The sequence below is a fragment of the Poecile atricapillus genome, unplaced genomic scaffold, assembly GCF_030490865.1.
Source record: "Poecile atricapillus isolate bPoeAtr1 unplaced genomic scaffold, bPoeAtr1.hap1 scaffold_247, whole genome shotgun sequence".
Lineage (NCBI taxonomy): Eukaryota > Metazoa > Chordata > Aves > Passeriformes > Paridae > Poecile > Poecile atricapillus.
In genome coordinates, this window is record NW_026709054.1 from 9,272 (window position 1) to 37,147 (window position 27,876).

Sequence of the window (27,876 nt, forward strand, 5' to 3'; positions counted from 1 at the left end):
GAGTGACCCTTCAGTAATGGGGTGGCCCTACAGAAATGGGGTGGCCCTATAGGGACACTGAGGGGACAGAGTGACCCTACAGAAATGGGGTGGCCCTACAGAAATGGGGTGGCCCTATAGGGACATTGAGGGGACAGAGTGACCCTACAGAAATGGGGTGGCCCTATAGGGACACTGAGGGGACAGAGTGACCCTACAGAAATGGGGTGGCCCTATAGGGACACTGAGGGGACAGAGTGACCCTATAGAAATGGGGTGGCCCTATAGGGACACTGAGGGGACAGAGTGACCCTATAGAAATGGGGTGGCCCTACAGAAATGGGGTGGCCCTACAGAAATGGGGTGGCCCTATAGGGACATTGGGGGACAGAGTGACCCTACAGAAATGGGGTGGCCCTATAGGGACATTGGGGGGGACAGTGACCCTATAGAAATGGGGTGGCCCTACAGAAATGGGGTGGCCCTATAGGGACACTGAGGGGACAGAGTGACCCTACAGAAATGGGGTGGCCCTATAGGGACATTGAGGGGACAGAGTGACCCTACAGAAATGGGGTGGCCCTATAGGGACACTGAGGGGACAGAGTGACCCTATAGAAATGGGGTGGCCCTATAGGGACACTGAGGGGACAGAGTGACCCTATAGAAATGGGGTGGCCCTATAGGGACATTGGGGGGACAGAGTGACCCTATAGAAATGGGGTGGCCCTATAGGGACATTGGGGGGACAGAGTGACCCTAACCAAGGGGTGACACAGGGGGACACAAAGTGACCCTACAACACCAAGGTGGGGACACAGAGCTGACCCTACAGTAACACTGGGAGGGGACAGCAGTGACCCTAAATGGGGACAACCCCATAACAACATTGGGGGTGCAAAGTGACCCTACAATGACACTGAGGGTCTGGGAATGACCCTATAACAACACTGGGGAGGGACAACAGTGACCCTAAACAAGGTGACCCCACAGTGACCCTAAACATGGTGACCCCACAGTGACCCCACAGGACCCTAAACAAGGTGACCCCACAGTGACCCTAAACAGGGGTGACCCCACAGTGACCCTAAACATGGTGACCCCACAGTGACCCCACAGTGACCCTAAACATGGTGACCCCACAGTGACCCCACAGTGACCCTAAACAGGGGTGACCCCACAGTGACCCCACAGTGACCCTAAACATGGTGACCCCACAACCCCAAGGCGGGGACACAAAGCGACCTTACCGTAACAGGAGCTCACAGGGTGACCCCACAACACCATCGGGGACTCCTGCAGTGACCCTAACCAGGGGTGACCCCACAGTGACCCTAAACAGGGGTGACCCCACAAGATCGGGGGACACAAAGCGACCCCATAAAACCCCGGTGTGGGGGGGGGGGGGCGCCGTTCCCATGGCAACGCCGGGGGTTGGGGGGGGCGCCCCCGTCGCTGTCGTGCAACGGCCGCTGCCGTAAAGCGACGCCCGCGGTGCCGCAAAAGCGTCGGCCGGTGCCGCCAAGCGAGGCGGCGGGGGCGGCGCGTTAAAGATGGCGGCGGCGGGGCCCGGTCCCGGGGCCGGCGCTGGAGCGGCCGGGGGGACCCGCGGCGGCCGCCACTGAGCCCGGCCGCACCCCCCGGCACCGTCCGGGACCCTCCGGGACACTCGGGTCGGTGCGCGGCCCCTCCTGGCTCCGGGCCGGACGCGGCCCCCGCGGGCTCGGGGCCTTCCTCAGCCCCGGGGCGGGGGCGGGGCCGGGGCGGGCCCGGGGCTGAGGGGGGGAATCCCGGGAGGGGCGGGGAGGCCTCGGGAGGGGGCACGGGGGGAGTTTTTGGGGAGTCCCCGAGGGTTTGGGGGGGTTCTGGGGGAGCCTCTGAGGGAGCCCGGGGGGTCCTTGAGGATTTGGGGGGAATTTCAGGGGGTCCTTGAGGATTGGGGGGGGTCCTTGAGGATTTTGAGGGAATATTGGGGGATCCTTGAGGATTTTGAGGGAATATTGGGGGATCCTTGAGGATTCTGAGGGAATATTGGGGGGTCCTTGAGGATTTTGAGGGAATATTGGGGAGTCCTTGAGGATTTTGAGGGAATATTGGGGGGTCCTTGAGGGTTTTGAGGAGTCCTTGAGGATTTTGGGGGGAATTTCAGGGGGTCCTTGAGGATTTTGGGGGGTCCTTGAGGACTTTGAGGGAATTTTGGGGGGTCCTTGAAAATTTTGGGGGATCCTTGAGGATTTTGAGGGGAATTTCAGGGGCTCCTTGGGGATTTTGGGGGGTCCTTGAGGATTCTGAAGGGATTTTGAGGGATCCTTGAGTTTTTTTGGGGGGGTTTTGAGCGGCCTTTGAGGATTTTGGGGAGTCCTTGAGGCTTTTGGGGGAGTTTTGGGGGTCCTTGAGGCTTTTTTGGGGATTTTAAAGAGCCCTTGAGGATTTTGGGGAGGTTTTGGGGGCTCCTTGAGGATTTTTGGGGGGATTTTGAGGGATTTTTGGCAATCCCTGAGCCTTTGGGGAGGTCCTGAAGTTTTTTTGGGGCATCCTGGGGGGGTTCTTTGAGGATTTTTGGGGGACCCCTGAGACTTTGAGGGGGGGTCCCTGAGATTTTTGGGGTCTGAGAAGGATCTCGGGATTTTTGGGGTGATCCTCAACCTTTTGGGGTTGGTCCCCGAATATTTCTGGGGGTCCTGGAGTTTTTTTTTGAGGATCTCCTGAGATTTTGGGGAGGTCTGGGAAGGGTTCTGGAGTTTTTGGGACAGATCCTTGAGATTTTGGGGTCCCCAGGGATTGGAGGATTCCCAAAAATCAGGAATTCCCAGGAAATTAATTTGCCAAAAATTTGGAATCCCCAAAAATTTGGGATCCCCAGGGATAGACTGAATTTTTCCAGGATTGGGAGGGGTCCCCAAAAATCGGGAATTTCCAGGAATTGCGGAGGAGATCCCCAAAAATTGGGAATTCCCAAGGATCTGGGGTTTTCCAGGACTCCATGGGGATTTCTCAGGGATTGGGAAACTCCCCAAAAATTTGGTCTTTTTCAGGGATTGAGGGGATTTTTGGGGATTTCTTGGGAATCAGAGGGGTCCCCAAAAATTTGGGTTCTTTGGGAATTGGGGGAGGTTCCCAAAAATCAGTGAGGATTTCTCTGGGATCAGGGAATCCAAGGGGGTTCCCAAAAATCTGGGATGGTTCTCCAGGGGTTTGGGGGGTCCCTAAAATTGGGGGTCCCCGGGTTCTGACCCCCACACTCCCCCCCAGCTCCAGCCCCGCTGTCCCTGGCACCTGGCACAGGTGAGTGCAGCCGGATCCCGCGGAATTTGGGGAGTCTGGGGGGGTTTGGGGGTTTCTCCAGGATTCCCTGGAATTGGGAAATTCCTGGGAATGCTGCTGGGGATCTGGGAATGCTCCTGAGGCACCTGGGGATCCATCCCAAGGGATTTGGGGGATCCATCCCTGGGGATTTGGGGATCCATCCCTGAGGATTTGGGGATCCATCCCTGAGGATTTGGGGGATCCATCCCTGAGGATTTGGGGGATCCATCCCAAGGGATTTGGGGATCCATCCCTGAGGATTTGGGGGATCCATCCTGAGGGATTTGGGGGCTCCATCCCTGAGGATTTGGGGGATCCATCCCTGAGGATTTGGGGGATCCATCCCTGAGGGATTTGGGGGATCCATCCCTGAGGATTTGGGGGATCCATCCCTGAGGATTTGGGGCATCCATCCTGAGGGATTTGGGGGATCCATCCTGAGGGATTTGGGGGATCCATCCCTGAGGATTTGGGGATCCATCCTGAGGGATTTGGGGGATCCATCCCTGAGGGATTTGGGGGATCCATCCCTGAGGATTTGGGGGATCCATCCCTGAGGGATTTGGGGGGATCCATCCCTGAGGATTTGGGGGATCCATCCTGAGGGATTTGGGGAACCCATCCCAAGGGATTTGGGGGCTCCATCCCTGAGGATTTGGGGGATCCATCATGAGGGATTTGGGGGATCCATCCCTGAGGATTTGGGGGATCCATCCCTGAGGATTTGGGGGATCCATCATGAGGGATTTGGGGGATCCATCCCTGAGGATTTGGGGGATCCATCCCCGAGGATTTGGGGGATCCATCCTGAGGGATTTGGGGGATCCATCCTGAGGGATTTGGGGGCTCCATCCCTGAGGATTTGGGGGCTCCATCCCTGAGGATTTGGGGGATCCATTCCTGAGGGATTTGGGGGATCCATCCTGAGGGATTTGGGGGCTCCATCCCTGAGGATTTGGGGGATGCATCCTGAGGGATTTGGGGGATCCATTCCTGAGGATTTGGGGGATCCACCCTGGTGGATTTGTGGTTCTATCCCTGAGGATTTGGGGTTTCCATCCCAAGGAATTTGGGGGATCCACCCCCGAGTCCTGCCGTGCCGGAATGTTGGATTCGTGGATTTTTGGGAGCACCCAGAATTTGGGAGTGCCTGGAACCAATCCCGAGAGGAATTTGGGCTGAGGGATGGACAGGACCATGCCTGGGAATCACCCAGGGATCACCACCCAGTTTATCCCAGTTTATCCCAGTTTGGAGGGGCAGCAGGGAGGCTGGGCCAGGCGGATCCTGACTCCAGAAGCTCTGGAATGCCCCGGGATATTTTTGGGAGCTGCAGCGTCAGGCTGGGAATGCTGAGCCTGTCCAGATGTGCAGCCAGGCAGCCGCGGAATCCCGGGATTTTGGTTTGATTCCCTGCGATTCCCAGCGAGTTTCCCACCTCACTCTGGATCAGGAGTGGATTCCCAGCCTTTGGAAGCTCATTCCTGGTCCCTCACCTCAGAATGGAAGCAAAAAAAATCCTGGAAGTGGAAGCAAAAATTGTGGGATTTGAAGGGGGAGAAATAATTCCCGTGCTCGCCTTTGGAATTGTGCAGAGTTACAGTTGGTATTCCATGGAATTCCAGCAGAATTCCAAGGCTCTCCTGCTTTTTCTGTGGAAATTTGGCCATTTCCTGTGGAAATGGGGTTTTTTTGGGAAGCTGGAGGACAGCGGGTGGCTGGTGCTGGTCTCTTGGAGAGATTCCAGAGGGAATTTTTTTTTTGTGGGAATGTGTTTAGGGATGGATCTTTAGAATCCCAAATCCCTCGGGACCGGCTTTTCCCGGGATGCTGAGCCAGGGCTGGGTGTCCTGGAGCATTCCCAGGTGGATTTTCCATGGGAATTGGGGATTTTGGGAACAAACTCCACTCTCTGGGGCTCTGTGGCAGCCAGAAATGGGAATTTTGTGTGGGAATGTTTAAAGATGGATCTTTGGGATCACAAGTTCCTCGGGATCGGCTTTTCCCGGGATGCTGAGCCAGGGCTGGGTGTCCTGGAGCATTCCCAGGTGGATTTTCCATGGGAATTGGGGATTTTGGGAGCACCTGCGGTGCTGGGGTGGGTTGGGGACACGGGGACATCCCATGGTGGCTGTGGCCACTCCAGCCCCCTGTCTCACTGTCCCCTGTGTCCCCCTGTCCCTATATCCCCCTGTCCCTGTGTCCCCTTGTCCCCTTTGTGCCTGTGTCCCTGTCCCCATGTCCCTGTCCCTGTCCCCATGTCCCTGTCCCCATGTCCCTATCCCTGTCCCCATGTCCCTGTCCCCATGTCCATGTCCCCTTTGTCCCCATGTCCCCTTTGTCCCCATGTCCCTGTCCCCATGTCCCCTTTGTCCCCATGTCCCTGTCCCCATGTCCCCTTTGTCCCCACATCCCTGTCCCCACGTCCCTGTCCCCATGTCCCTGTCCCCATGTCCCCTTTGTCCCCACATCCCTGTCCCCACGTCCCTGTCCCCATGTCCCTGTCCCCATGTCCCTGTCCCTGTCCCCATGTCCCTGTCCCCATGTCCATGTCCCTGTCCCCATGTCCCTGTCCCCATGTCCCCTTTGTCCCCACGTCCCTGTCCCCACGTCCCTGTCCCCATGTCCCCTTTGTCCCCATGTCCCTGTCCCCATGTCCCTGTCCCGGTGTCCCCGCAGGGATCCCCGTGGGAAGCGGCGATGTCAGACAAAGGTGGCAGCATGGACGGCAGGACGGACATCGTCAACGGTGAGGGGACAGCTGGGGACACCCAGGGAGACAGGAGGGGGGAAAGGGGGTCAGGGAGAGGGACAGGGGGACACTCAGGGGTCAGCCAGGGGGACAGGGGACAGCCAGGGGACAGGGGGACAGGAAGGGGGACACAGATGAGGACAGGGGGCACTCAGGGGTCAGCCAGGGGGACAGGGGACAGGGAAGCACTTGGGGACAGCTGGGGGTGACACTCAGGGGACAGCCAGGGGGACAAGGTGACACTCAGGGGGACATGGAGGGGGGCAGCCAAGGGACAGGGAGAGAGGCAAGGGACAAACAGGGACAGTGACAGGGGGGCAGGGTCATAGCAAGCATGATGGGAGGGGACAGTGAGGGTGACAGGGAGTGGGACAGCAGTGGGGACAGGATGGCAGCAAGGGTGGCAGTGAGGGTGGTAGGGTGACAGCACGGGGGACAGGGTGGCAGCGATGGTGACCAGGTAACGGTGACAGTGATGGTGGCAGCCGGTGCCACCACTCTGTCCTTGTGGTGGTGGCAGTGTCACCAGTCCCTGTCCCCAGGCAGCCTGTGGAGCTGTCCCCTTGGCAGTGTGACACTGGTGACACCACAATGTCCCTGTCCCCAGGCAGCCTGTGGAGCTGTCCCTGTGGCAGTGTGACACTGGTGACACCACAATGTCCCTGTCCCCAGGCAGCCTGTGGAGCTGTCCCCGTGGCAGTGTGACACCACAATGTCCCTGTGGCAGTGTGACACTGGTGACACCACAATGTCCCCGTGGCAGTGTGACACTGGTGACACTGTGATGTCCCTGTCCCCAGGCAGCCTGTGGAGCTGTCCCCGTGGCAGTGTGACACTGGTGACACTGTGATGTCCCTGTCTCTGTGGCAGTGTGACACTGGTGACACTGTGATGTCCCTGTCCCCAGGCAGCCTGTGGAGCTGTCCCCGTGTCAGTGTGACACTGGTGACACCACAATGTCCCCGTGGCAGTGTGACACTGGTGACACTGTGATGTCCCTGTCCCCAGGCAGCCTGTGGAGCTGTCCCTGTGGCAGTGTGACACTGGTGACACCACAATGTCCCCATGGCAGTGTGACACTGGTGACACTGTGATGTCCCTGTCCCCAGGCAGCCTGTGGAGCTGTCCCCGTGGCAGTGTGACACTGGCGACACTGTGATGTCCCTGTCCCCAGGCAGCCTATGGAGCTGTCCCCATAGCAATGTGACATTGTGATGTCCCTGTCCCCAGGCAGCCTGTGGAGCTGTCCCCATGGCAGTGTGACACTGGTGACACTGTGATGTCCCTGTCCCCAGGCAGCCTGTGGAGCTGTCCCCATAGCAATGTGACATTGTGATGTCCCTGTCCCCAGGCAGCCTGTGGAGCTGTCCCCATGGCAGTGTGACACTGGTGACACTGTGATGTCCCTGTCCCCAGGCAGCCTGTGGAGCTGTCCCTGTGGCAGTGTGACACTGGTGACACTGTGATGTCCCTGTCCCCAGGCAGCCTGTCCAGCAGCCCCGAGGACATGTCTGCCGAGGAGGGCCGCGAGACGTCCTCGGGGATCGAGGTGGAGGCGTCCGACCTGAGCCTGAGCCTGACGGGCGACGACGCCGGGGCCGCGCGCAGCCGCGCCAGCGACAGCGACAGCTCCGGCGACAAGGACAGCGACAGCCTGGACGACACCGGCCACTACTCCATCCCCGAGGAGCCGCGGCAGGACGAGGACGAAGACGAGGATGAGGACGAGGAGGAGGAACCGCGGGCCCGGCGCAGGGGGCCCCGCAAGCGGCCGCCTCACGAGCGCGACTCGTCGGACGAGGAGCAGGCGCTGGAGGACTGGGTGGCCTCGGAGACGTGGGCGCTGCCTCGGCCGCGTTGGAGAGCGATCCCGGCGCTGCGGCAGCGCCAGTTGGGCGGCTGCTCCCGTTTCGTGGCTCAGGCCTGCGGGGCCCGGCTGTTCGTGCAGAAATTCCGGCTGCAGCACGGCCTGGAAGGGCACACGGGCTGCGTGAACACGCTGCATTTCAACCAGCGCGGAACCCGCCTGGCCAGCGGCAGCGACGACCTCAAGGTGCTGGTGTGGGACTGGCTGAGGCGCCGGCCCGTGCTGCAGTTCGACAGCGGGCACAAGAGCAACGTCTTCCAGGTGAGGGAAAAAGCGGGAATGGGCTGGGAATGGCGGGTTGGAATTGCAGAGAGGCGGCCTTGCCTTGTGGGTGACTGGAGAAATGGGAGTTGTGAGGGGAAAATGGGAGTTCTGAGGGGGAAAATGGGAGTTGTGAGGGGGAAATGGGAGTTGTGAGGGGAAAAATGGGAGTTCTGAGGGGGAAAATGGGAGTTCTGAGGGGGAAATGGGAGTTCTGAGGGGAAAATGGGAGTTCTGAGGGGAAAATGGGAGTTTTGAGGGGGAAATGGGAGTTCTGAGGGGAAAATGGGAGTTCTGAGGGGAAAATGGGAGTTTTGAGGGGGAAGTGGGAATGCTGAGGGGGAAATGGGAATACTGAGGGGAAAATGGGAGTTCTGAGGGGGAAGTGGGAATGCTGAGGGGGAAACAGGAATACTGAGGGGAAAATGGGAGTTCTGAGGGGGAAATGGGAGTTCTGCGGGGGAAATGGGAATCCTGCGGGGAAAATGGGAGTTCTGAGGGAAAAATGGGAGTTCTGAGGGGGAAATGGGAGTGCTGAGGGGGAAAAATGGGAGTTCTGAGGGGGAAAAATGGGAGTTCTGAGGGGGAAAATGGGAATGCTGAGGGGGAAAAATGGGAGTTTTGAGGGGGAAATGGGAGTTCTGAGGGGAAAATGGGAGTTCTGAGGGGAAAATGGGAGTTCTGAGGGGAAAATGGGAGTTTTGAGGGGGAAATGGGAGTTCTGAGGGGGAAATGGGAGTTTTGAGGGGGAAGTGGGAGTTCTGAGGGAAAAAATGGGAGTTCTGAGGGGGAAGTGGGAATGCTGAGGGGGAAACGGGAATGCTGAGGGGAAAATGGGAGTTCTAAGGGGGAAAATGGGAGTTCTGAGGGGGAAAAATGGGAGTTCTGAGGGGAAAATGGGAGTTCTGAGGGGGAAAATGGGAGTTCTGAGGGAAAAAATGGGAGTTTTGAGGGGGAAATGGGAGTTCTGAGGGGGAAATGGGAGTTCTGAGGGGGAAGTGGGAGTTCTGAGGGAAAAAATGGGAGTGCTGAGGGGGAAGTGGGAATGCTGAGGGGAAAACGGGAATGCTGAGGGGAAAATGGGAGTTCTAAGGGGGAAAAATGGGAGTTCTAAGGGGGAAAAATGGGAGTTTTGAGGGGGAAATGGGAGTTTTGAGGGGGAAATGGGAGTTTTGAGGGGGAAATGGGAGTTTTGAGGGGGAAATGGGAGTTCTGAGGGAAAAAATGGGAGTTCTGAGGAGGAAGTGGGAATGCTGAGGGATAAAATGGGAATTCTGAGGGGAAAATGGGAGTTCTGAGGGGGAAAAGGGGAGTTCTGAGGGGGAAGTGGGAGTTCTGAGAGGAAAAATGGGAGTCCTGAGGGGAAAAATGGGAATTCTGACGGATAAAATGGGAATTCTGAGGGGGAAATGGGAATGCTGAGGGGAAAATGGGAGTTCTGAAGGGAAAATGGGAGTTCTGAGGGAAAGATGAGAGTTCTGAGGGGGAAATGGGAATTCTAAGGGATAAAATGGGAATTCTGAGGGATAAAATGGGAATTCTAAGGGATAAAGTGGGAATCCTGAGGGGAAAAATGGGAATGCTGAGGGCGAAATGGGAATTCTGGAGGAATTATGGGGATTCCATCAACCTACAGCACAACCAGCCCACCTTGTGAGGGACCGGAAAAATGGGAATTCTCAGGGGAAAAATGGGAATTCTGAGGGGGAAATCAGGACTTCTGAGCTCGGAATGATTCGCAAGGGAATCAGGATGATTCCCAGGACAGCTGGGCTGATTCCTGGGAGAGCTTGGGACAGTTCCCAGGATGATTCCCAGCAGAGTTTGGGATAATTCCGAGGACTGTTCTTGGGATAATTGCTGGGAGGATTCCTGAGAGAGCTGGGAGGATTCCTAGGAGATTTTGGGATGATTCCTGGGAGAATTTGGGATGATTCCTTGGAGATTTTGGGAGGATTCCTGTAAGAATTTGGGATGATTCCTGGGAGAATTTGGGATGATTCCTGGGAGTTTTTGGGATGATTCCTGGAAGAATTTGGGATGATTCCCAGGGAAGAGTTTGGGATGATTCCCAAGAGAACTGGGACGATTCCCAGAACAATTCCAACACTCCCCCCATCGCTTTCCCCTCCCCACCTGTTCCTCCTTCACCTCCTTTGCAATGACCCTTTTTCCCCTTCTCCCCCTACCGCCTCCCAATCCCTTTTTCCCACCTCTTTCCCTGTTTTTCCATGTTTTCCAGGCCAAATTCCTTCCCAACAGCGGCGACTCCACGCTGGCCATGTGTGCCCGGGATGGGCAGGTGCGCGTGGCCGAGCTCTCGGCCACTCAGTGCTGCCGCAGCACCAAGCGCGTGGCCCAGCACAAGGGAGCCTCCCACAAGGTCAGCTGGGATCCAGGAATGGCAATTCCCGGGATTTGGGGTGCCTGGGAATGGGGGAATGGTGTGGGAGCAGCGGTGGGAGCAGAGGGATTGGGGATGTCACCACAGGGGTGGCAGAGCTGTCGCGGCACTGAGCTCAGCACAAGGGAGCTTCCCACAAGGTGAGCTGGGATTTGGGAGTGGCAAATCCTGGGAATGGCCAATCCTGGGAATGGCAAATCCCAGGAATGGCAAATCCCAGGATTTGGGGTGCCTGGGAATGGGGGAACACAGTGGGGAATGGTGATTGGGGATGTCACCACAGAGGTGGCAGAGCGGTCGCAGCACCGAGCTCAGCACAAGGGAGCTTCCCACAAGATGAGCATGGATCCTGGGAATGCCAAATCCTGGGAATGCCAAATCCTGGGAATGCCAAATCCTGGGAATGCTAAATCCTGGGAATGCTAAATCCCGGGAATGCTAAATCCCAGGATTTGGGGTGCTTGGGAATGGGGGAGCAGTGGTGTGGGAAGAGGGGGAGGACTGAGGATGTCACCACTCGGGTGACAGCTGTCACAGCACCAAGCCCAGCACAAGGAAGCCTCCCACAAGGTGAGCTGGGATTTGGGAATGGCAAATGAAATGGAAACCCCACAGGCTACATCTCCTTCCCGGGGACTGCGGCAGGACCAGCCCAGCCTGGGAAGGGGAGAAGCCCCACAGGTTCCATCTGCTGCCCAGGGACCACGGCAGGACCAGCCCAGCCTGGGAAGGGGAGAAGCCCCACAGGTTCCATCTGCTGCCCAGGGACCATGTCAGGACCAGCCCAGCCTGGCCCAGGAAGGGGAAAATCCCTGCAGGCTCCATCTCCTGCCCAGGGACTGTGGCAGGACCAGCCCAGCCTGGGAAGGGGAAAATCCCTGCAGGCTCCATCTCCTGCCCAGGAACTATGGCAGGACCAGCCCAGCCTGGGAAAGGGAAAATCCCTTCAGGCTCCATCCCTTGCCCAGGAACCATGGCAGGACCAGCCCAGCCCAGCCCACCCTATCACTCATGAGATGAGAACCATCTAAAGCTCTGTTACCTTTCACAGCCAGAAACCAGAGACAAATTCCCAGGCTTAGGTCTGAAGGTGTTGTTCACAGGTTGATCTCACTTTTCAATGATCAAAACTGCTGTCAGTTCTCAGCAATGGCCAGTTTTTGGAGAAAAAACTCCCATCAGCTTCCAGCAGCCTAAACTTCTTGAGGTGTTTGTATCTTAAATGACAATCCATCGCAGCTTTGGTGTCACTGTGATGTCACCTGTGACATCCCAGTGATGTTACCACAGAGGTGAGGGTGGGTGGGTTCTACTCAGTTCCATTAAAATCCAAGCTTTTTTTTCTGGGAGAAAGAGTTTTCCGATTCTTTGGGAACCAATCCCCAAATTTTCCAAGCCTTGGATGTGGCCGTCGTCACCTGTGATGTCACCACACAGCTCGGGGGGCGTGGGTTTGGCCACTCAGCTCCATAAAAATCCAGGAATTTGGGGATTTTCCCACTTTTTGGGTGCAGTTCAAACCCTTGGCTGTGCTGTTGTCTCCATGACGTCACCCCCAGATGACGTCACCCCAGATGACATCACCCCAGATGACGTCACCCCAGATGACGTCACCACTGTTAAAGGGCGGGAAACCCCCAAACCTGTTGTTTTTCCAGATGGATTTTCCTGCTTTTTGGGGATTTTTAGGAGCTATTCCTGTTTTGTTTTTCCCACTTTTTTTTTCCCCCCAATCCCAGCTGGCGCTGGAGCCGGACTCGCCCTGCACGTTCCTGTCTGCAGGAGAGGACGCCGTGGTCTTCACCATCGACCTGCGGCAGGACCGGCCCGCCTCGTGAGTGACCGGAAAAACGGCAATTCTGAGGGGAAAACCGAAAATTGTGGGTGGGAAACGGGGAGTTCCGGGTGTAAAACGGGAATTCTGAGGGGAAAATGGAGAATTCTGGGTGGGAAACGCAGAGTTCCAGGTGTAAAACGAGAATTCTGAGGGGAAAATGGAAAATTGTGGGTGGGAAACGCGGAGTTCTGGGCATAAAACGGGAATTCTGAGGGGAAAGTGGAAAATTGTGGGTGGGAAACGCGGAGTTCCGGGTGTAAAATGGGAATTCTGAGGGGAAAATGGAAAATTCTGGGTGGGAAACGGGGAGTTCCGGGCATAAAACGGGAATTCTGAGGGGAAAATGGAGAATTCTGGGTCAGAAACGCGGAGTTCCGGGTGTAAAACAGGAATTCTGAGGGGAAAATGGAAAATTGTGGGTGGGAAACGGGCAGTTCCGGGCATAAAAAGGGAATTCTGAGGGGAAAATGGAAAATTCTGGGTCAGAAACGCGGAGTTCCGGGTGTAAAACGGGAATTCTGAGGGGAAAATGGAAAATTCTGGGTGGGAAACGCAGAGTTCCAGGTGTAAAACAGGAATTCTGAGGGGAAAATGGAAAATTCTGTGTGGGAAATGCGGAGTTCCGGGTGTAAAATGGGAATTCTGAGGGGAAAATGGAAAATTCTGGGTGGGAAATGCGGAGTTCTGGGCATAAAAAGGGAATTCTGAGGGAAAAATGGAAAATTCTAGGTGGGAAACGCGGAGTTCCAGGTGTAAAACAGGAATTCTGAGGGGAAAATGGAAAATTGTGGGTGGGAAACGCGGAGTTCCGGGTGTAAAATGGGAATTCTGAGGGGAAAATGGAAAATTGTGGGTGGGAAATGCAGAGTTCTGGGTGTAAAATGGGAATTCTGAGGGGAAAATGGAAAATTCTGGGTGGGAAACGCGGAGTTCCGGGTGTAAAACGGGAATTCTGAGGGGAAAATGGAGAATTCTGTCTGGGAAATGCGGAGTTCTGGGCATAAAACGGGAATTCTGAGGGGAAAATGGAAAATTGTGGGTGGGAAATGTGGAGTTCAGGGTGTGAAACAGGAATTCTGAGGGGAAAATGGAAAATTGTGGGTGGGAAATGTGGAGTTCTGGGTGTAAAATGGGAATTCTGAGGGGAAAATGGAAAATTGTGGGTGGGAAATGGGGAGTTCCGGGCATAAAAAGGGAATTCTGAGGGGAAAATGGAAAATTGTGGGTGGGAAATGCGGAGTTCTGGGTGTAAAATAGGAATTTTGTGGGAAAAAAAGTGGGATTTGGGGTGGGAAATGGGGATTCCATCAATCTGAAGCAGGACTTGCCCTGCCTTGTGAAAAATTGGGGGAAAAATGGGAATTCTGTGGGGAAAAAATCCTGGTTTCTCCTGTCAAATCCCAGTTTTTGTCAAAAAAAGCTGTTATTTCTCCAAAAATTTTTATTTTCCCTAAAATTTCTATAATTCCCTAAAAAAATCTCTGGATTTCCCCTTCAATTCCAATTCCCCACCCACCAAATCCCTGTTTTCTTGATCCAATTCCCTGGATTCAAGGCGGTGATTTGGGGGTGTGAAAATGAGAATTCTCAGGGAATAATGGGAATTCTGGGGGGGGAGGATGGGGATTTAGGGGGAAAAACAGGGATTGGGTGGGAAAAGGGGATTTTTGGGGGGAAAACCGTGGATTTTAGAGGTGAGACAGGCGTGGGTTTGGGAATAACAAGTGGGAAGTGGGGAAAAATGGGAATCTGGAGGGGAAGCAGGTGGGATTTGGGGAATAAGAGGTGAGTTTTGGGGAAAAAAAACCAGGGTTTTTTTTAAATCAGGGAATTTGGGGGAAATGAGATTATTTTTATGGGGGAAATGGCTCGAGTTTTTTGGAAAATGGAGATATTTTTTTGCAGGAAATTTTGATATGTTTTGAGGGAAAATGAATTTTTTGGGGGAAAAGAAACAGTTTTTTTGTGAGGAAAAACTGATTTTTTTATTTTTAACCAGAGTAATTTTGGGATAAAACATTTTTTGGGTGAGAAGTAGATTTTTTGGGGGGGACAAACCACAGCTTTTTGAGGAAAAAACATTGTATTTTGAGGAAAACCAGGAGATTTTGGGCAAAACTGGATTATGTTTAGGGAGAAAACCAGGATTTTTTGTGGGAAAAGCAGGGATTTTTTGGGGAAGAACAGTTTTTCTATCTGCCTGTACTTTTCCAAGCCTCCAGGCTGTCATTCTGGAGGCTGATCCAGCCCAAATCCCGGGGTTTCATAACCAGGACGAGCCCTTTAATCCCTGATCCCGCCGGAATCCGTGGCTGGAGCCAATCCCAGCCCCCTCCCTGGGCTGGATCCCTTTGGAATTCTCACCCTGGCAGAGCCAACCCCGATTTTTCCCTCCTGGAATGCCCCAAATTCCCACAAATCCAAGCTGTTTTCATGGAAAATGGGGATTTTTGGGGGGGGGAAAACGGGGATTTTTGGGGAAAAATGGGGATTTGGGGGGAAAAAATGGGGATTTGGGGGGAAAAAATGGGATTTTGGGGGGGAAAAATTGGAATTTTGGGGGTATAATGAGGGTTTTGGAGCGAATAATGAGGAATGGTGGACAGGAAAATGAGGATTCTGTCAGGAAAATGTGGATTTTTTTTGGAAAAATGGGAATTTTTGCGGGGGGAAACAGGTGGGATTTGGGGAATAACAGGTGGAGTTTGGGGAAAAATCAGGGTTTTTTTGGGAAATCACGTTTTCCCTTGGGAATTCCCAACCCCCTCCCTGTCCTTTGGAATTCTCACCCTGGTGGAGCCAACCCCAAATATTTCTCTCATGGAATGACCCAAATTCCGACAAATCCCAGCTGTTTTTGGGGAAAAACCATCCCATATCACATTTTCCCTTTGGGAATTCTCCCAGTGGGATTTTTCCCTTGGATTTTTCCTTGGAAAACTCCCCTGGGAATAATTCCAGGGTAAAATATTCCAGGGTGGGACCATTCCCCACCCTCACTGCCCAATCCCTGCTGATTTCTGGGATTTTCTCCCCTGGGAATTCCCCCTCCCGGTTTGGGCTGGGATTTGGGCTGGGATTTGGGCTGGGATTTGGGGCTGATCCTGGGGATTTTTCCCAGGAAATTGGTGGTGACGAAGGAGAAGGAGAAGAAGGTCGGGCTCTACACCATCTTCGTCAACCCCGCCAACACCTCCCAGTTCGCCGTGGGCGGCCGCGACCAGTTCGTGAGGTGGGGCCAGACTGGGAGCACTGGGAGAGCCCAAATCCTGGGATTGCCCTTCCCAAATCCTGGGATTGCCCTTCCCAAATCCTGGGATTTCCCATCCCAAATCCTGGGATTGCCCTTCCCAAATCCTGGGATTTCCCATCCCCAATCCTGGGATTGCCCTTCCCAAATCCTGGGATTGCCCTTCCCAGATCCTGGGATTCCCTTTCCCAAATCCTGGGATTGCCCTTCCCAAATCCTGGGATTGCCCTTCCCAAATCCTGGGATTGCCCTTCCCAAATCCTGGGATTGCCCTTCCCAGATCCTGGGATTCCCTTTCCCAAATCCTGGGATTTCCCATCCCCAATCCTGGGATTGCCCTTCCCAAATCCTGGGATTCCCCTTCCCAAATCCAGGGATTGCCCATCCCAAATCCTGGGATTCCCTTTCCCAAATCCTGGGATTGCCCTTCCCAAATCCTGGGATTCCCCTTCCCAAATCCAGGGATTGCCCATCCCAAATCTGGGATTGCCCTTCCCAAATCCAGGGATTCCCCTTCCCAAATCCAGGGATTCCCCTTCCCAAATCCATGGATTTCCCTTCCCAAATCCATCATTTCCCCTTCCCCTTTCTGAATCTGCCTCATTCCCTTCCCAAATCGGGGGCTGGCACCAGTTCCTGAGGTGGGGCCAAACTGGGAGCACTGGGAGAGCCCAAATCCAAGGATTCCCCATCCGAGATCCAGGGATTTCCCCTTCCCAAATCCTGGGATTCCCCTTCCCAAATCCTGGGATTCCCCTTCCCAAATCCTGGGATTGCCCTTCCCAAATCCTGGGATTGCCCTTCCCAAATCCAGGGATTCCCCATCCCAGATCCAGGGATTTCCCCATCCCAAAACCAGGAATTCCCCATCCCAGATCCAGGGATTTCCCCTTCCCAAATCCAGGGATTCCCCATCCCAGATCCTGGGATTCCTCATCCCAAATCCAGGGATTTCCCATCCCAAAACCAGGAATTCCCAAATCCGCCTCTTTCCCTTTCCAAATCCCCAATTTTGCCTTCCCAAATCAGGGATTGGGACCAGTTCATCCAGTGAGGCCCAACTGGGAGCACTGGGAGCCCCCAAATCCAGGTGTATCCCAGCACTGAATCCCAGGAAATTTTGGACATGGAATTTCAGCTGTGGAAATGTCATTCCCACCCCAAATCTGGGTATATCCCAAGATAGAATTCCAGGGAATTTGAACATGGAATTCCTGTCACAGGAACCAAAATTCCCACCCCAAATCCAGGCCTATCCCAGCAGGGAATTCCAGGGAATTTTAAGATGGAATTTCAGGCATGGCAACATCATTCCTGTCCCAAATCCAGCTGTATCCTGGCACAAAAATCCAGGGAATTTTAACATGGAATTCTGGCTATGGGAACATCATTCCTGCCCCAAATCCCTAGGGAATTTTAAGATGGAATTTTGGGCATGGGAACATAATTTCTTCCCTAAATCTGGGCCTATCCAGGTACAAAATCCCAGGGAATTTTAGGATGGAATTTTTTGGGATAAGAAGGCCTTCCTGGACTGGATCCAATCATTTTTTTCTTTCCCCCCAATTCCTGCAGGATTTATGACCAGAGGAAAATCGATGAGAACGAGAACAACGGAGTCCTGAAGAAGTTCTGCCCCCACCACCTGGTACTGGGGATACTGGGAGAGGGGACTGGGAGCACTGGGAGAGGGGACTGGGAGCACTGGGATCACCCCAGAGTGATTTCCTGGGATTCCCCTGCTCCTTTTCCTGGAAAACTCTTCAGGAAGAAGTGGAAAAAACTCCCAGAAATCTGTATTTTTATTTGTTTGGTTTTTTGGGGGGATTTTTTTTTTTCCCCCCTCAATCCCAGTTTTCTGCCTTCCTGAGTCCTTTTCTGGGAGTTTAACACTCAGTATTCCCAGGAAAAGGGGCTGGATCTGAGATTTTTTCCCACTTTTCCAGGTGAACAGCGAGTCCAAAGCCAACATCACCTGCCTGGTCTACAGCCACGATGGCTCAGGTGAGTCCAGCTGGGAATCCAGGGGGTCCCACTCCCTCAGACCCCTTCATTTCCCACTAAAAAAAATCAGTTTTTCCCCCCAAAAAATCCATTTTCCCAAAAAAACACCCATTTATCCTCAAAAAACACTTCTTCCCCCCCCAAAAACCTGACATCCTCCTCCAGAATTCCATGTTTTCCAAAATAAAAATAATTCTCCCCCCAAAAAAACCCCTCTTGAGCTCCAGATCCTCCTGTTTTACCCCATTCCTGCTGTTTTTCCAATTTTCCCACTGTTTTTCAAATTTTCCCCATTTTTCCCCATTTTCCTGCTGTTTTTTTTCCATTTTCCTCCCTTTTTTCCTCATTTCCCCCTTTTTTTTCATTTTTCTGTTTTTTCCTGATATTTTTCCTATTCTCCTCCTGTTTTTCCCCGTTTTCCTCCCATTTTTTACCATTTTCCCTGCTTTCCCCCTTTCCCTATTTTTTCTTTTCCCCATTTTCTTGCTGTTTTTCCCCAATTTCCTGCTGTTTTCCCCCATTTTCCTGCTGTTTTCCCCCGTTTTCCTGCTGTTTTCCCCCGTTTTCCTGCTGTTTTTCCCAATTTCCCGCTGTTTTTCCCCATTTTCCCCCCGTTTTTTTTCCATTTCCCCGCTGTTTTTCCCCCAAACTCCCCCAATTTTTCTTCCTTTCCCGTTTTTTTTCCCGATTTCCCGATGTTTGTCCCCGTTCCAGAGCTGCTGGCCTCCTACAACGACGAGGACATTTACCTGTTCGACTCGGCACACAGCGACGGTGCGCAGTACAGCCGGCGCTACAAGGGGCACCGCAACAACGCCACAGGTGGGGAAACACCCCCAAAACAGCCCAAAATACCCCAAAACATCCCAAAACACCCCAAAACCACCCCAAAACACCCCAAAATACCCCAAAATCCAACCCCAAACCAGCGCAGTACAGCCGGCGCTACAAGGGGCACCGCAACAACGCCACAGGTGGGGAAACACCCCAAAATACCCCAAAACAGCCCAAAAACACCCCAAAACACCCCAAAAACACCCCTAAATACCCCAAAATCCAACCCCAAACCAGCGCAGTACAGCCGGCGCTACAAGGGGCACCGCAACAACGCCACAGGTGGGGAAACACCCCAAAACCACCCCAAAACACCCCAAACTACCCCAAAATCCAGCCCAAAATGCCCCAAATTAGCCCAAAATGCCCCAAATTAGCCCAAAATACCCCAAATTACCCCAAAATCCAGCCCAAAATGTCCCAAATTAGCCCAAAACCAGCCCAAATTACCCCAAAATCCAACCCCAAACCAGCGCAGTACAGCCGGCGCTACAAGGGGCACCGCAACAATGCCACAGGTGGGGAAACACCCCAAAAACACCCCAAAACACCCCAAAACAGCCCAAATTACCCCAAAACACCCCAAAACAGCCCAAATTACCCCAAAATCCAGCCCAAAATGCCCCAAAACAGCCCAAAATGCCCCAAATTAGCCCAAAATACCCCAAATTACCCCAAAATCCAACCCCAAACCAGCGCAGTACAGCCGGCGCTACAAGGGGCACCGCAACAACGCCACAGGTGGGGAAACACCCCAAAACAGCCCAAAACCACCCCAAAACACCCCAAAACAGCCCAAAAACACCCCAAAACACCCCAAAACCACCCCAAAATACCCCAAAATCCAACCCCAAACCAGCGCAGTACAGCCGGCGCTACAAGGGGCACCGCAACAACGCCACAGGTGGGGAAACACCCCAAAAACACCCCAAAACACCCCAAAACAGCCCAAATTACCCCAAAATCCAGCCCAAAATACCCCAAAACAGCCCAAAACCACCCCAAAGCACCCCAAAAACATCCCAAAACACCCCAAAATACCCCAAAATCCAACCCCAAACCAGCGCAGTACAGCCGGCGCTACAAGGGGCACCGCAACAACGCCACAGGTGGGGAAACACCCCCAAAACACCCCAAAAACAGCCCAAAAACACCCCAGAACAGCCCAAAAACACCCCAAAACACCCCAAAAACAGCCCAAATTACCCCAAAATCCAGCCAAAATTACCCCAAAACAGCCCAAAATGCCCCAAATTAGCCAAAAATACCCCAAATTAGCCCAAAATCCAACCCCAAACCAGCGCAGTACAGCCGGCGCTACAAGGGGCACCGCAACAACGCCACAGGTGGGGAAACACCCCAAAACAGCCCAAAAACACCCCAAAACACCCCAAAAACACCCCAAATTACCCCAAAACACCCCAAATTACCCCAAAATCCAGCCCAAAATACCCCAAAACAGCCCAAAATGCCCCAAATTAGCCCAAAATACCCCAAATTACCCCAAAATCCAACCCCAAACCAGCGCAGTACAGCCGGCGCTACAAGGGGCACCGCAACAACACCACAGGTGGGGAAACACCCCAGAAACACCCCAAAAACACCCCAAAACAGCCCAAATTACCCCAAAATCCAGCCCAAAATGCCCCAAAACAGCCCAAAATACCCCAAATTACCCCAAAATCCAACCCCAAACCAGCGCAGTACAGCCGGCGCTACAAGGGGCACCGCAACAACGCCACAGGTGGGGAAACACCCCAAAAACACCCCAAAAACACCCCAAAACACCCCAGAAACACCCCAAAACACCCCCAGAACACCCCAAAAAAATCCCAAAACACCCCAAATTACCCCAAAATCCAACCCCAAACCAGCACAGTACAGCCGGCGCTACAAGGGGCACCGCAACAACGCCACAGGTGGGGAAACACCCTAAAAACACCCCAAAAACACCCCAAAAACACCCAAAAACACCCCAAAAACAGCCCAAAATACCCCAAATTACCCCAAAATCTTGTTTCCGATTTTCCCCTCTTTTTTCCCCTCTTTTTTCCCCTCTTTTTTTTCCCCATTTTCCCACGTTTTTCCCCATTTTTCCCCATTTTTCCCCTGCTTTTTCGCCTGTTTTTCCCCATTTTTCCTGTTTTTCCCCATTTTTCCCTGTTTTTTTCCCCATTTTCCCCCGTTTTTCCCCATTTTTCCTGTTTTTCCCCATTTTTCCCCGTTTTCCCCCATTTTTTCCAGTGAAAGGTGTGAATTTCTACGGCCCCAAGAGCGAGTTCGTGGTGAGCGGCAGCGACTGCGGCCACATTTTCCTCTGGGAAAAATCCTCCTGCCAGATCGTGCAGTTCATGGAAGGCGACAAAGGCGGAGTGGTGAGGCCCCAAAATTCCCAAAATTCCCAATTTTCCAGTTGTTTTTCCCCCATCCCACCCCTGGATTCATCCCCTTTTTCCCCTGTTTCCACCCCAAAAAGCAGCGTTGTTTTCCCGTTCCTGTTTTCTGGGGCTGTTTCGGGATCCCGAATTTGGCCGATCCCGAGGATCCTGCGGGATTTTTCCAGGTGTTTCCTGCTCCAGCCCGCAGGAAAGGGAAGTGGCAGTGCTGGGAATGGCCCCATCCCGAATTTCCTCTGCTGGGAATTCGTGGCTCCCACGCTTTGGGATGGCCAGGAAGGACCCCTGCCCTTTTTCCCTCTTTTCCCCCCTTTTTTCCCCCCCCATTTTTTTCACTTTTTCCCCTTTTCTCCCCTCCTTTCCCCATTTTTTCCCTGGTGAGCTGCCTGGAGGTGCAAATCCCCCAATCCCATTCCCATTCCCAATTCCAATCCCATTCCCAACCCCACAATTCCCATTTTTCCCCCACAATTCCTATTTTTCCCCCACAATTCCCATTTTTCCCGTTATTTCCCCAGGTGAACTGCCTGGAGCCGCACCCTCACCTTCCCCATTCCCAATCCCAATATCATTCCCAACCCCACAATTCCCATTTTTCCCCCCCAATTCCCATTTTTCCCTGTTACTTCCCCAGGTGAACTGCCTGGAGCCGCACCCTCACCTTCCCCATTCCCAATCCCATTCCCAGCTCCACAATTCCCATTTTCCCCCCACAATTCCCATTTTCCCCCCACAATTCCCATTTTTCCCCCACAATTCCCATTTTTCCTGTTATTTCCCCAGGTGAACTGCCTGGAGCCGCACCCTCACCTTCCCCATTCCCAATCCCATTCCCAATATCATTCCCAGCCCCACAATTCCCATTTTTCCCCCACAGTTCCCATTTTTCCCCCACAATTCCCATTTTTCACCCATTTTTTCCCAGATGAGGATTTGCCTGGAGGTGCAAATCCCCCATTCCCAGCCCCACAATTCCCATTTTCCCCCCACAATTCCCATTTTTCCCCCACAATTCCCATTTTTCCCATCATTTCCCCAGGTGAACTGCCTGGAGCCACACCTTCCCATCATTCCCAATCCCATTCCCAATCCCATTCCCAGCCCCCCAATTCCCATTTTTCCCGTTGTTTCCCCAGGTGAACTGCCTGGAGCCGCACCCTCACCTTCCCCATTCCCATTCCCATTCCCAATCCCATTCCCAACCCCACAATTCCCATTTTTCCCCCCCAATTCCCATTTTTCCCGTTATTTCCCCAGGTGAACTGCCTGGAGCCGCACCCTCACCTTCCCCATTCCCAATCCCAACCCCACAATTCCCATTTTTCCCCCAGAATTCCCATTTTTCCCCCCCAATTCCCATTTTTCCCCCACAATTCCCATTTTTCCTGTTATTTCCCCAGGTGAACTGCCTGGAGCCGCACCCTCACCTTCCCCATTCCCAATCCCATTCCCAATATCATTCCCAACCCCACAATTCTCATTTTTCCCCCACAATTCCCATTTTCCCCCACAATTCCCATTTTCCCCCACAATTGCCATTTTCCCCCACAATTCCCATTTTTCCCCCACAATTCCCATTTTCCCCCACAATTCCCATTTTCCCCCACAATTCCCATTTTTCCCCCACAATTCCCATTTTTCCTGTTGTTTCCCCAGATGAACTGCCTGGAGCCGCACCCTCACCTTCCCCATTCCCAATCCCATTCCCAATCCCATTCCCAATCCCATTCCCATTCCCATTCCCATTCCCATTCCCATTCCCATTCCCATTCCCATTCCCATTCCCAATCCCATTCCCAGCCCCCCAATTCCCATTTTCCCCCCACAATTCCCATTTTCCCCCCACAATTCCCATTTTTCCCCCCCAATTCCCATTTTTCCCGTTATTTCCCCAGGTGAACTGCCTGGAGCCGCACCCTCACCTTCCCCAATCCCATTCCCATTCCCAATATCATTCCCAACCCCACAATTCCCATTTTTCCCCCCCAATTCCCATTTTTCCCCCACAATTCCCATTTTTCCCCACAATTCCCATTTTTCCCGTTGTTTCCTCAGGTGAACTGCCTGGAGCCGCACCCTCACCTGCCGGTGCTGGCCACCAGCGGGCTGGACCACGACGTCAAGATCTGGGCACCCACAGCCGAGGCTCCCACCGAGCTCCGGGGCCTCAAGGAGGTGCGTGGGGCTCTCCCAGGGCTTCTCCCTCCTTTTCCCAACTTTTCCCTGGAATGTGGCCCCGTTCCCTCCACAGGTGATCAAGAAGAACAAGGTGGAGCGGGACGAGGACAGCCTGCACCACACGGACATGTTCGACAGCCACATGCTCTGGTTCCTCATGCACCACCTGCGCCAGCGCCGCCACCACCGGGTATCTCCTGCCCTTTGCCCTGATTTTCCCACTTTTTCCCATTTTTCCCACTTTTTCCCACTTTTTCCCGCTTTTTCCCGCTTTTTCCTGCTTTTTCCCACTTTTTCCCTGCTTTTTCCCGCTTTTTCCCCACTTTTTTTGTGTGTTTTTTCCCTTTCTTCCCACCTTCCCCCCCCCTTTCTTCTTCTTTTCCTTCACTTTTCCAGGTTTTTTTCCTCCACTTTTTCCCTGCTTTTTCCCCCCTAATTCCCACATTTTCCCCAGTTTTCCCCCATTTCCTCTCTTCTCCTCCCAGCTCCCCCATTTTCCATTTTTTCCCCCCTCTCTTTTCCCCCCATTTTCCCCAATTCCCCCCATTTTCCCCAATTCCCCACATTTTTCCCAATTCCCCCCTTTATCCCAATTTTCCCCAATTCCCCCCGTTTATCCCAATTTCCCCAATTCCCCCAATTTTTCCCAATTCCCCCCTTTATCCCAATCCCCCCTTTTATCCAAATTTTTCCCAATTCCCCCATTTTTCCCAATTCCCCCCTTTATCCAATTTTTCCCAATTCCCCCCATTTTCCCCAATCCCCCCCTTTATCCCAATCCCCCCTTTTATCCAAATTTTTCCCAATTCCCCCATTTTTCCCAATCCCCCCCTTTATTCCAATTCCCCCTTTATCCATTTTTTCCCCCAATTCTCCCAATTTTCCCAATTTCCCCGATTTTTCCCCAATTCCCCCCTTTATCCAATTTTCCCCAATTCCCCCCATTTTCCCCAATCCCCACCTTTATCCCAATCCCCCCCTTTATCCCATTTTTCCCAATTTCCCCGATTTTTCCCCAATTCCCCCATTCCTGATCCAATTCCCCCATTCCTGATCCAATTCCCCCCCTTTTCCCCAATCCCCCCCTTTATCCCACTCCCCCCCTTTATCCCATTTTTCCCAATTTCCCCGATTTTTCCCCAATTCCCCCCTTTATCCAATTTCCCCAATTCCCCCCATTTTTCCCAATTTCCCCCATTTTCCCCAATCCCCCCCTTTATCCCATTTTTCCCAATTTTCCCATTTTTCCCCAATTCCCCCCATTTTTCCCAATCCCCCCCTTTATCCCACTCCCCTCCTTTATCCAATTTTCCCCCAATTCTCCCAATTTTCCCAATTTCCCTGATTTTTCCCCAATTCCCCCCTTTATCCAATTTTCCCCAATTCCCCCATTTTTCCCAATCCCCCCCTTTATCCCACTCCCCTCCTTTATCCCATTTTTCCCAATTTTCCCATTTTTCCCCAATTCCCCCATTCCTGATCCAATTTCCCCATTCCTGATCCAATTCCCCCCATTTTCCCCAATCCCCCCCTTTATCCCACTCCCCCCCTTTATCCCATTTTTCCCAATTTCCCCGATTTTTCCCCAATTCCCCCCTTTATCCAATTTTCCCCAATTCCCCCCATTTTTCCCAATTCCCCCCCTTTTCCCCAATCCCCCCCTTTATCCCAATCCCCCCTTTTATCCAAATTTTTCCCAATTCCCCCATTTTTCCCAATCCCCCCCTTTATCCCAATCCCCCCCTTTATCCAGTTTTTCCCCAATTCTCCCAATTTCCCCGATTTTTCCCAATTCCCCCCTTTATCCAATTTTTCCCCAATTCTCCCAATTTTCCCAATTTCCCCAATTTTTTCCCAATTCCACCCTTTATCCAATTTCCCCAATTCCCCCAATTTTTCCCAATTCCCCCAATTTTTCCCAATTCCCCCCCTTTATCCCAATCCCCCCCTTTATCCCAATTCCCCCCTTTATCCAATTTCCCCAATTCCCCCAATTTTTCCCAATTCCCCCATTTTTCCCAATCCCCCCCTTTATCCCAATCCCCCCCTTTATCCCATTTTCCCCAATTCTCCCAATTTTCCCAATTTCCCCGACTTTTTCCCAATTCCCCCCTTTATCCATTTTTCCCAATTCCCCCCATTTTCCCCAATCCCCCCCTTTATCCCACTCCCCTCCTTTATCCCATTTTCCCCAATTCTCCCAATTTTTCCCCAATTCCCCCCATTTTTCCCCAATTCCCCCATTCCTGATCCAATTTCCCCATTCCTGATCCAATTCCCCCCATTTTCCCCAATCCCCCCCTTTATCCCACTCCCCCCCTTTATCCCATTTTTCCCAATTTCCCCGATTTTTCCCCAATGCCCCCCTTTATCAAATTTCCCCAATTCCCCCCATTTTTCCCAATTTCCCCCATTTTCCCCAATCCCCACCTTTATCCCAATCCCCCCCTTTATCCCATTTTTCCCAATTCCCCCATTTTTCCCCAATCCCCCCCTTTATCCCACTCCCCTCCTTTATCCCATTTTTCCCAATTTTCCCATTTTTCCCCAATTCCCCCCATTTTCCCCAATCCCCCCCTTTATCCCACTCCCCTCCTTTATCCCATTTTTCCCAATTTTCCCATTTTTCCCCAATTCCCCCATTCCTGATCCAATTTCCCCATTCCTGATCCAATTTCCCCCATTTTCCCCAATCCCCCCCTTTATCCCATTTTTCCCAATTTTCCCATTTTTCCCCAATTCCCCCATTCCTGACCCTCTTTTCCCTCTCCCAGCGCCGCCGGGAGCCGGGGGCCGATTCCCCCTCGGACGATTCCGGGAGCTCCTCGGACACTTCGGACGATGAGGAGGAGGGGCCGGACCGGGTGCAGTGCATGCCCTCGTGAGCCCCAAAAAACCCCCCCAAAACCCCCCCAAACCCCCCAAAACCCCCCAAAAACCCCAACCTGGGGGGGCCCCACCCCACTAACACTTGGAGCTTTCTATTGCCCTCGTTCAGCCCCCCCAGATTCCCAGTTTTCCCCTTTTTTTGGGGGTCCCCTTCCCCTTTTTTCCCTTATTTTCCCCTTTTTTCCTCTTTTTTGGGGGTCTCTTCCCCTCTTTTCCCCCTTTTTCCCTTTTTTCCCCATTTTTTTCCCCTTCTTTTCCCCTTTTTTTCCTTTTTTCCCCCCTTTTTCTCCCTCTTTCTCCCTTTTTCCCCCTTCTTTCCCCCTTTTTTCCTCTTTTTTTCCTCTTTTTTTCCTCTTTTTTTCCCCTTTTTTTCCCCTTTTTTCCCTTTTCCCCCCTTTTTTCCCTTTTTCCAGTTTTTTCCCCCTTTTTTCCCCCTTTTATCCCCCTTTTTTTCCCCTTTTTTCCTCTTTTTTTCCTCTTTTTTTCCCCTTTTTTCCCCTTTTTTCCCCTTTTTTCCCCCCTTTTTTCCCTTTTTCCAGTTTTTTCCCCTTTTTTCCCCTTTTTTCCCCTTTTTTCCCCTTTTTTTCCCCTTTTTCCCCTTTTTCCCCTTTTTTCCCCCTTTTTTCCCCCTTTTTTCCCCTTTTTCTCCCCTTTTTTCCCCTTTTTTTTGCCCCTTCTTTTTCCCCCTTTTTTTTCCCCCTTTTTCCCCTTTTCCCCCCATTTTTTCCCCTTTTCTTGGGGGTCCCCCTTCAATTTGGGGGTGCCCAGGGGGGATTTTTTCATTTTTTTGGGATCCCTCCCCAACCCCTTCAGCTCTTCAAGCTCCCCCTTTCTTGGGGAGAGGAATCCCACCCTTTTTCCTCATTTTTCTCACATTTTTCCCCCCTCTTTCCTTCATTTTTCCCACTTTTTTCCCCCCATTTTCCCTTTTTTTCCCCTTTTCTTCTCAATTCCCCAATTTCCCCCTTTTTTCTTTATTCCCCATTTTCCCTCCCCATTTTCCCCCCATTTTTTCCCATCTTCCCCATTTTTTTTCTTTTTTCCCCCCATTTCCCCCTTTTTTTTCCCCCTATTATTTCCCCCCATTTTTCCCTATTCCCCATTCCATTCCCCCCATTTTTTTCCCCATTTTTTTCCCCATTTTTCCCCATTTTTCCCCATTTTTCCCCATTTTTTCCCCATTTTCCCAGGGTGGGATCTCCCTCCCTCTGTACATAGCCGTGATTTGCACTTGGTTTGGCCCCTTTCACCCCCCAAAAACCCCAAAAACCCCCTAAAAAAAAACAAAAACCCTTTTATTTCCCATTTCTTTTCTCGGGGGAGGGGTTCAGGGGGGTTTTTTTTGGGGGGAAAAACCCCAAAATTTCCCTGTTTAGAGGCCTAATTTTATATTGTATTAAAAAAAAACCAAATGGGCCCGGGAGTTCTCCCTGGCAGAGCTGTAAAAGTTGGGATATATATTATATATAAATGCAATAAAAACCGACTCAACGAGCCCCAGCCTCCCCAAAATTTCTCTCCCACCCCCTCCCTGAACTCCCTGACATTTTTCCCCGATTTTTTTTCCCCGTTTTTCCCAGATTTTCCCCCAAAAACCCTCGCACAGAACAGATTTTTTCCATCTTTATCGATACACAGTCAGCACGGTCTGGGGGAGGGGCGAGGGGGGGGGGGGAATTTGGGGAGGGGGCGACACCCAGAGACCCCCCCTGATGGGTTGGGGACACCCCTGGGTCCCCCCCCCTTGACGTGGTGAGGGAATCAAATCGATTTTTAACCAAATCCAGCGTTTTTCACAGAGATTTGGGGACATTCCTGGGGTTGGGGACAATAAATAAAGGGGGGGGGGGAACACTGGGATAATTTGGGGAGGGGGCACAGGGATAAATTTGGGGGGGGGGGGGGATGGGGACACACGA

The 27,876-nt window shown here is 52.7% G+C and overlaps 1 protein-coding gene across 2 annotated transcripts; it reads left to right on the top strand.

Annotated features, from left to right (window-relative positions):
• Window positions 1-1,492: 1,492 nt before the first annotated feature.
• On the top strand, window positions 1,493-27,452 carry LOC131574324 (DDB1- and CUL4-associated factor 8-like). 2 transcript variants are annotated; one of them, XM_058828764.1, is made up of 14 exons: window positions 1,493-1,656; window positions 3,232-3,264; window positions 5,965-6,034; window positions 7,519-8,165; window positions 10,408-10,548; window positions 12,309-12,403; window positions 15,528-15,638; window positions 17,232-17,304; window positions 17,603-17,660; window positions 18,375-18,482; window positions 20,739-20,869; window positions 22,946-23,065; window positions 23,142-23,258; window positions 25,843-27,452. In XM_058828764.1, the coding sequence occupies exons 3-14, from the start codon at window positions 5,986-5,988 to the stop codon at window positions 25,951-25,953; spliced, it is 1,761 nt and encodes a 586-aa protein (XP_058684747.1). In that variant the 5' UTR covers window positions 1,493-1,656; window positions 3,232-3,264; window positions 5,965-5,985; the 3' UTR covers window positions 25,954-27,452. The 2 variants fall into 2 exon arrangements, with proteins under 2 accessions (XP_058684747.1, XP_058684746.1); XM_058828763.1 differs by having other exon boundaries at window positions 1,493-1,652.
• Window positions 27,453-27,876: the final 424 nt, after the last annotated feature.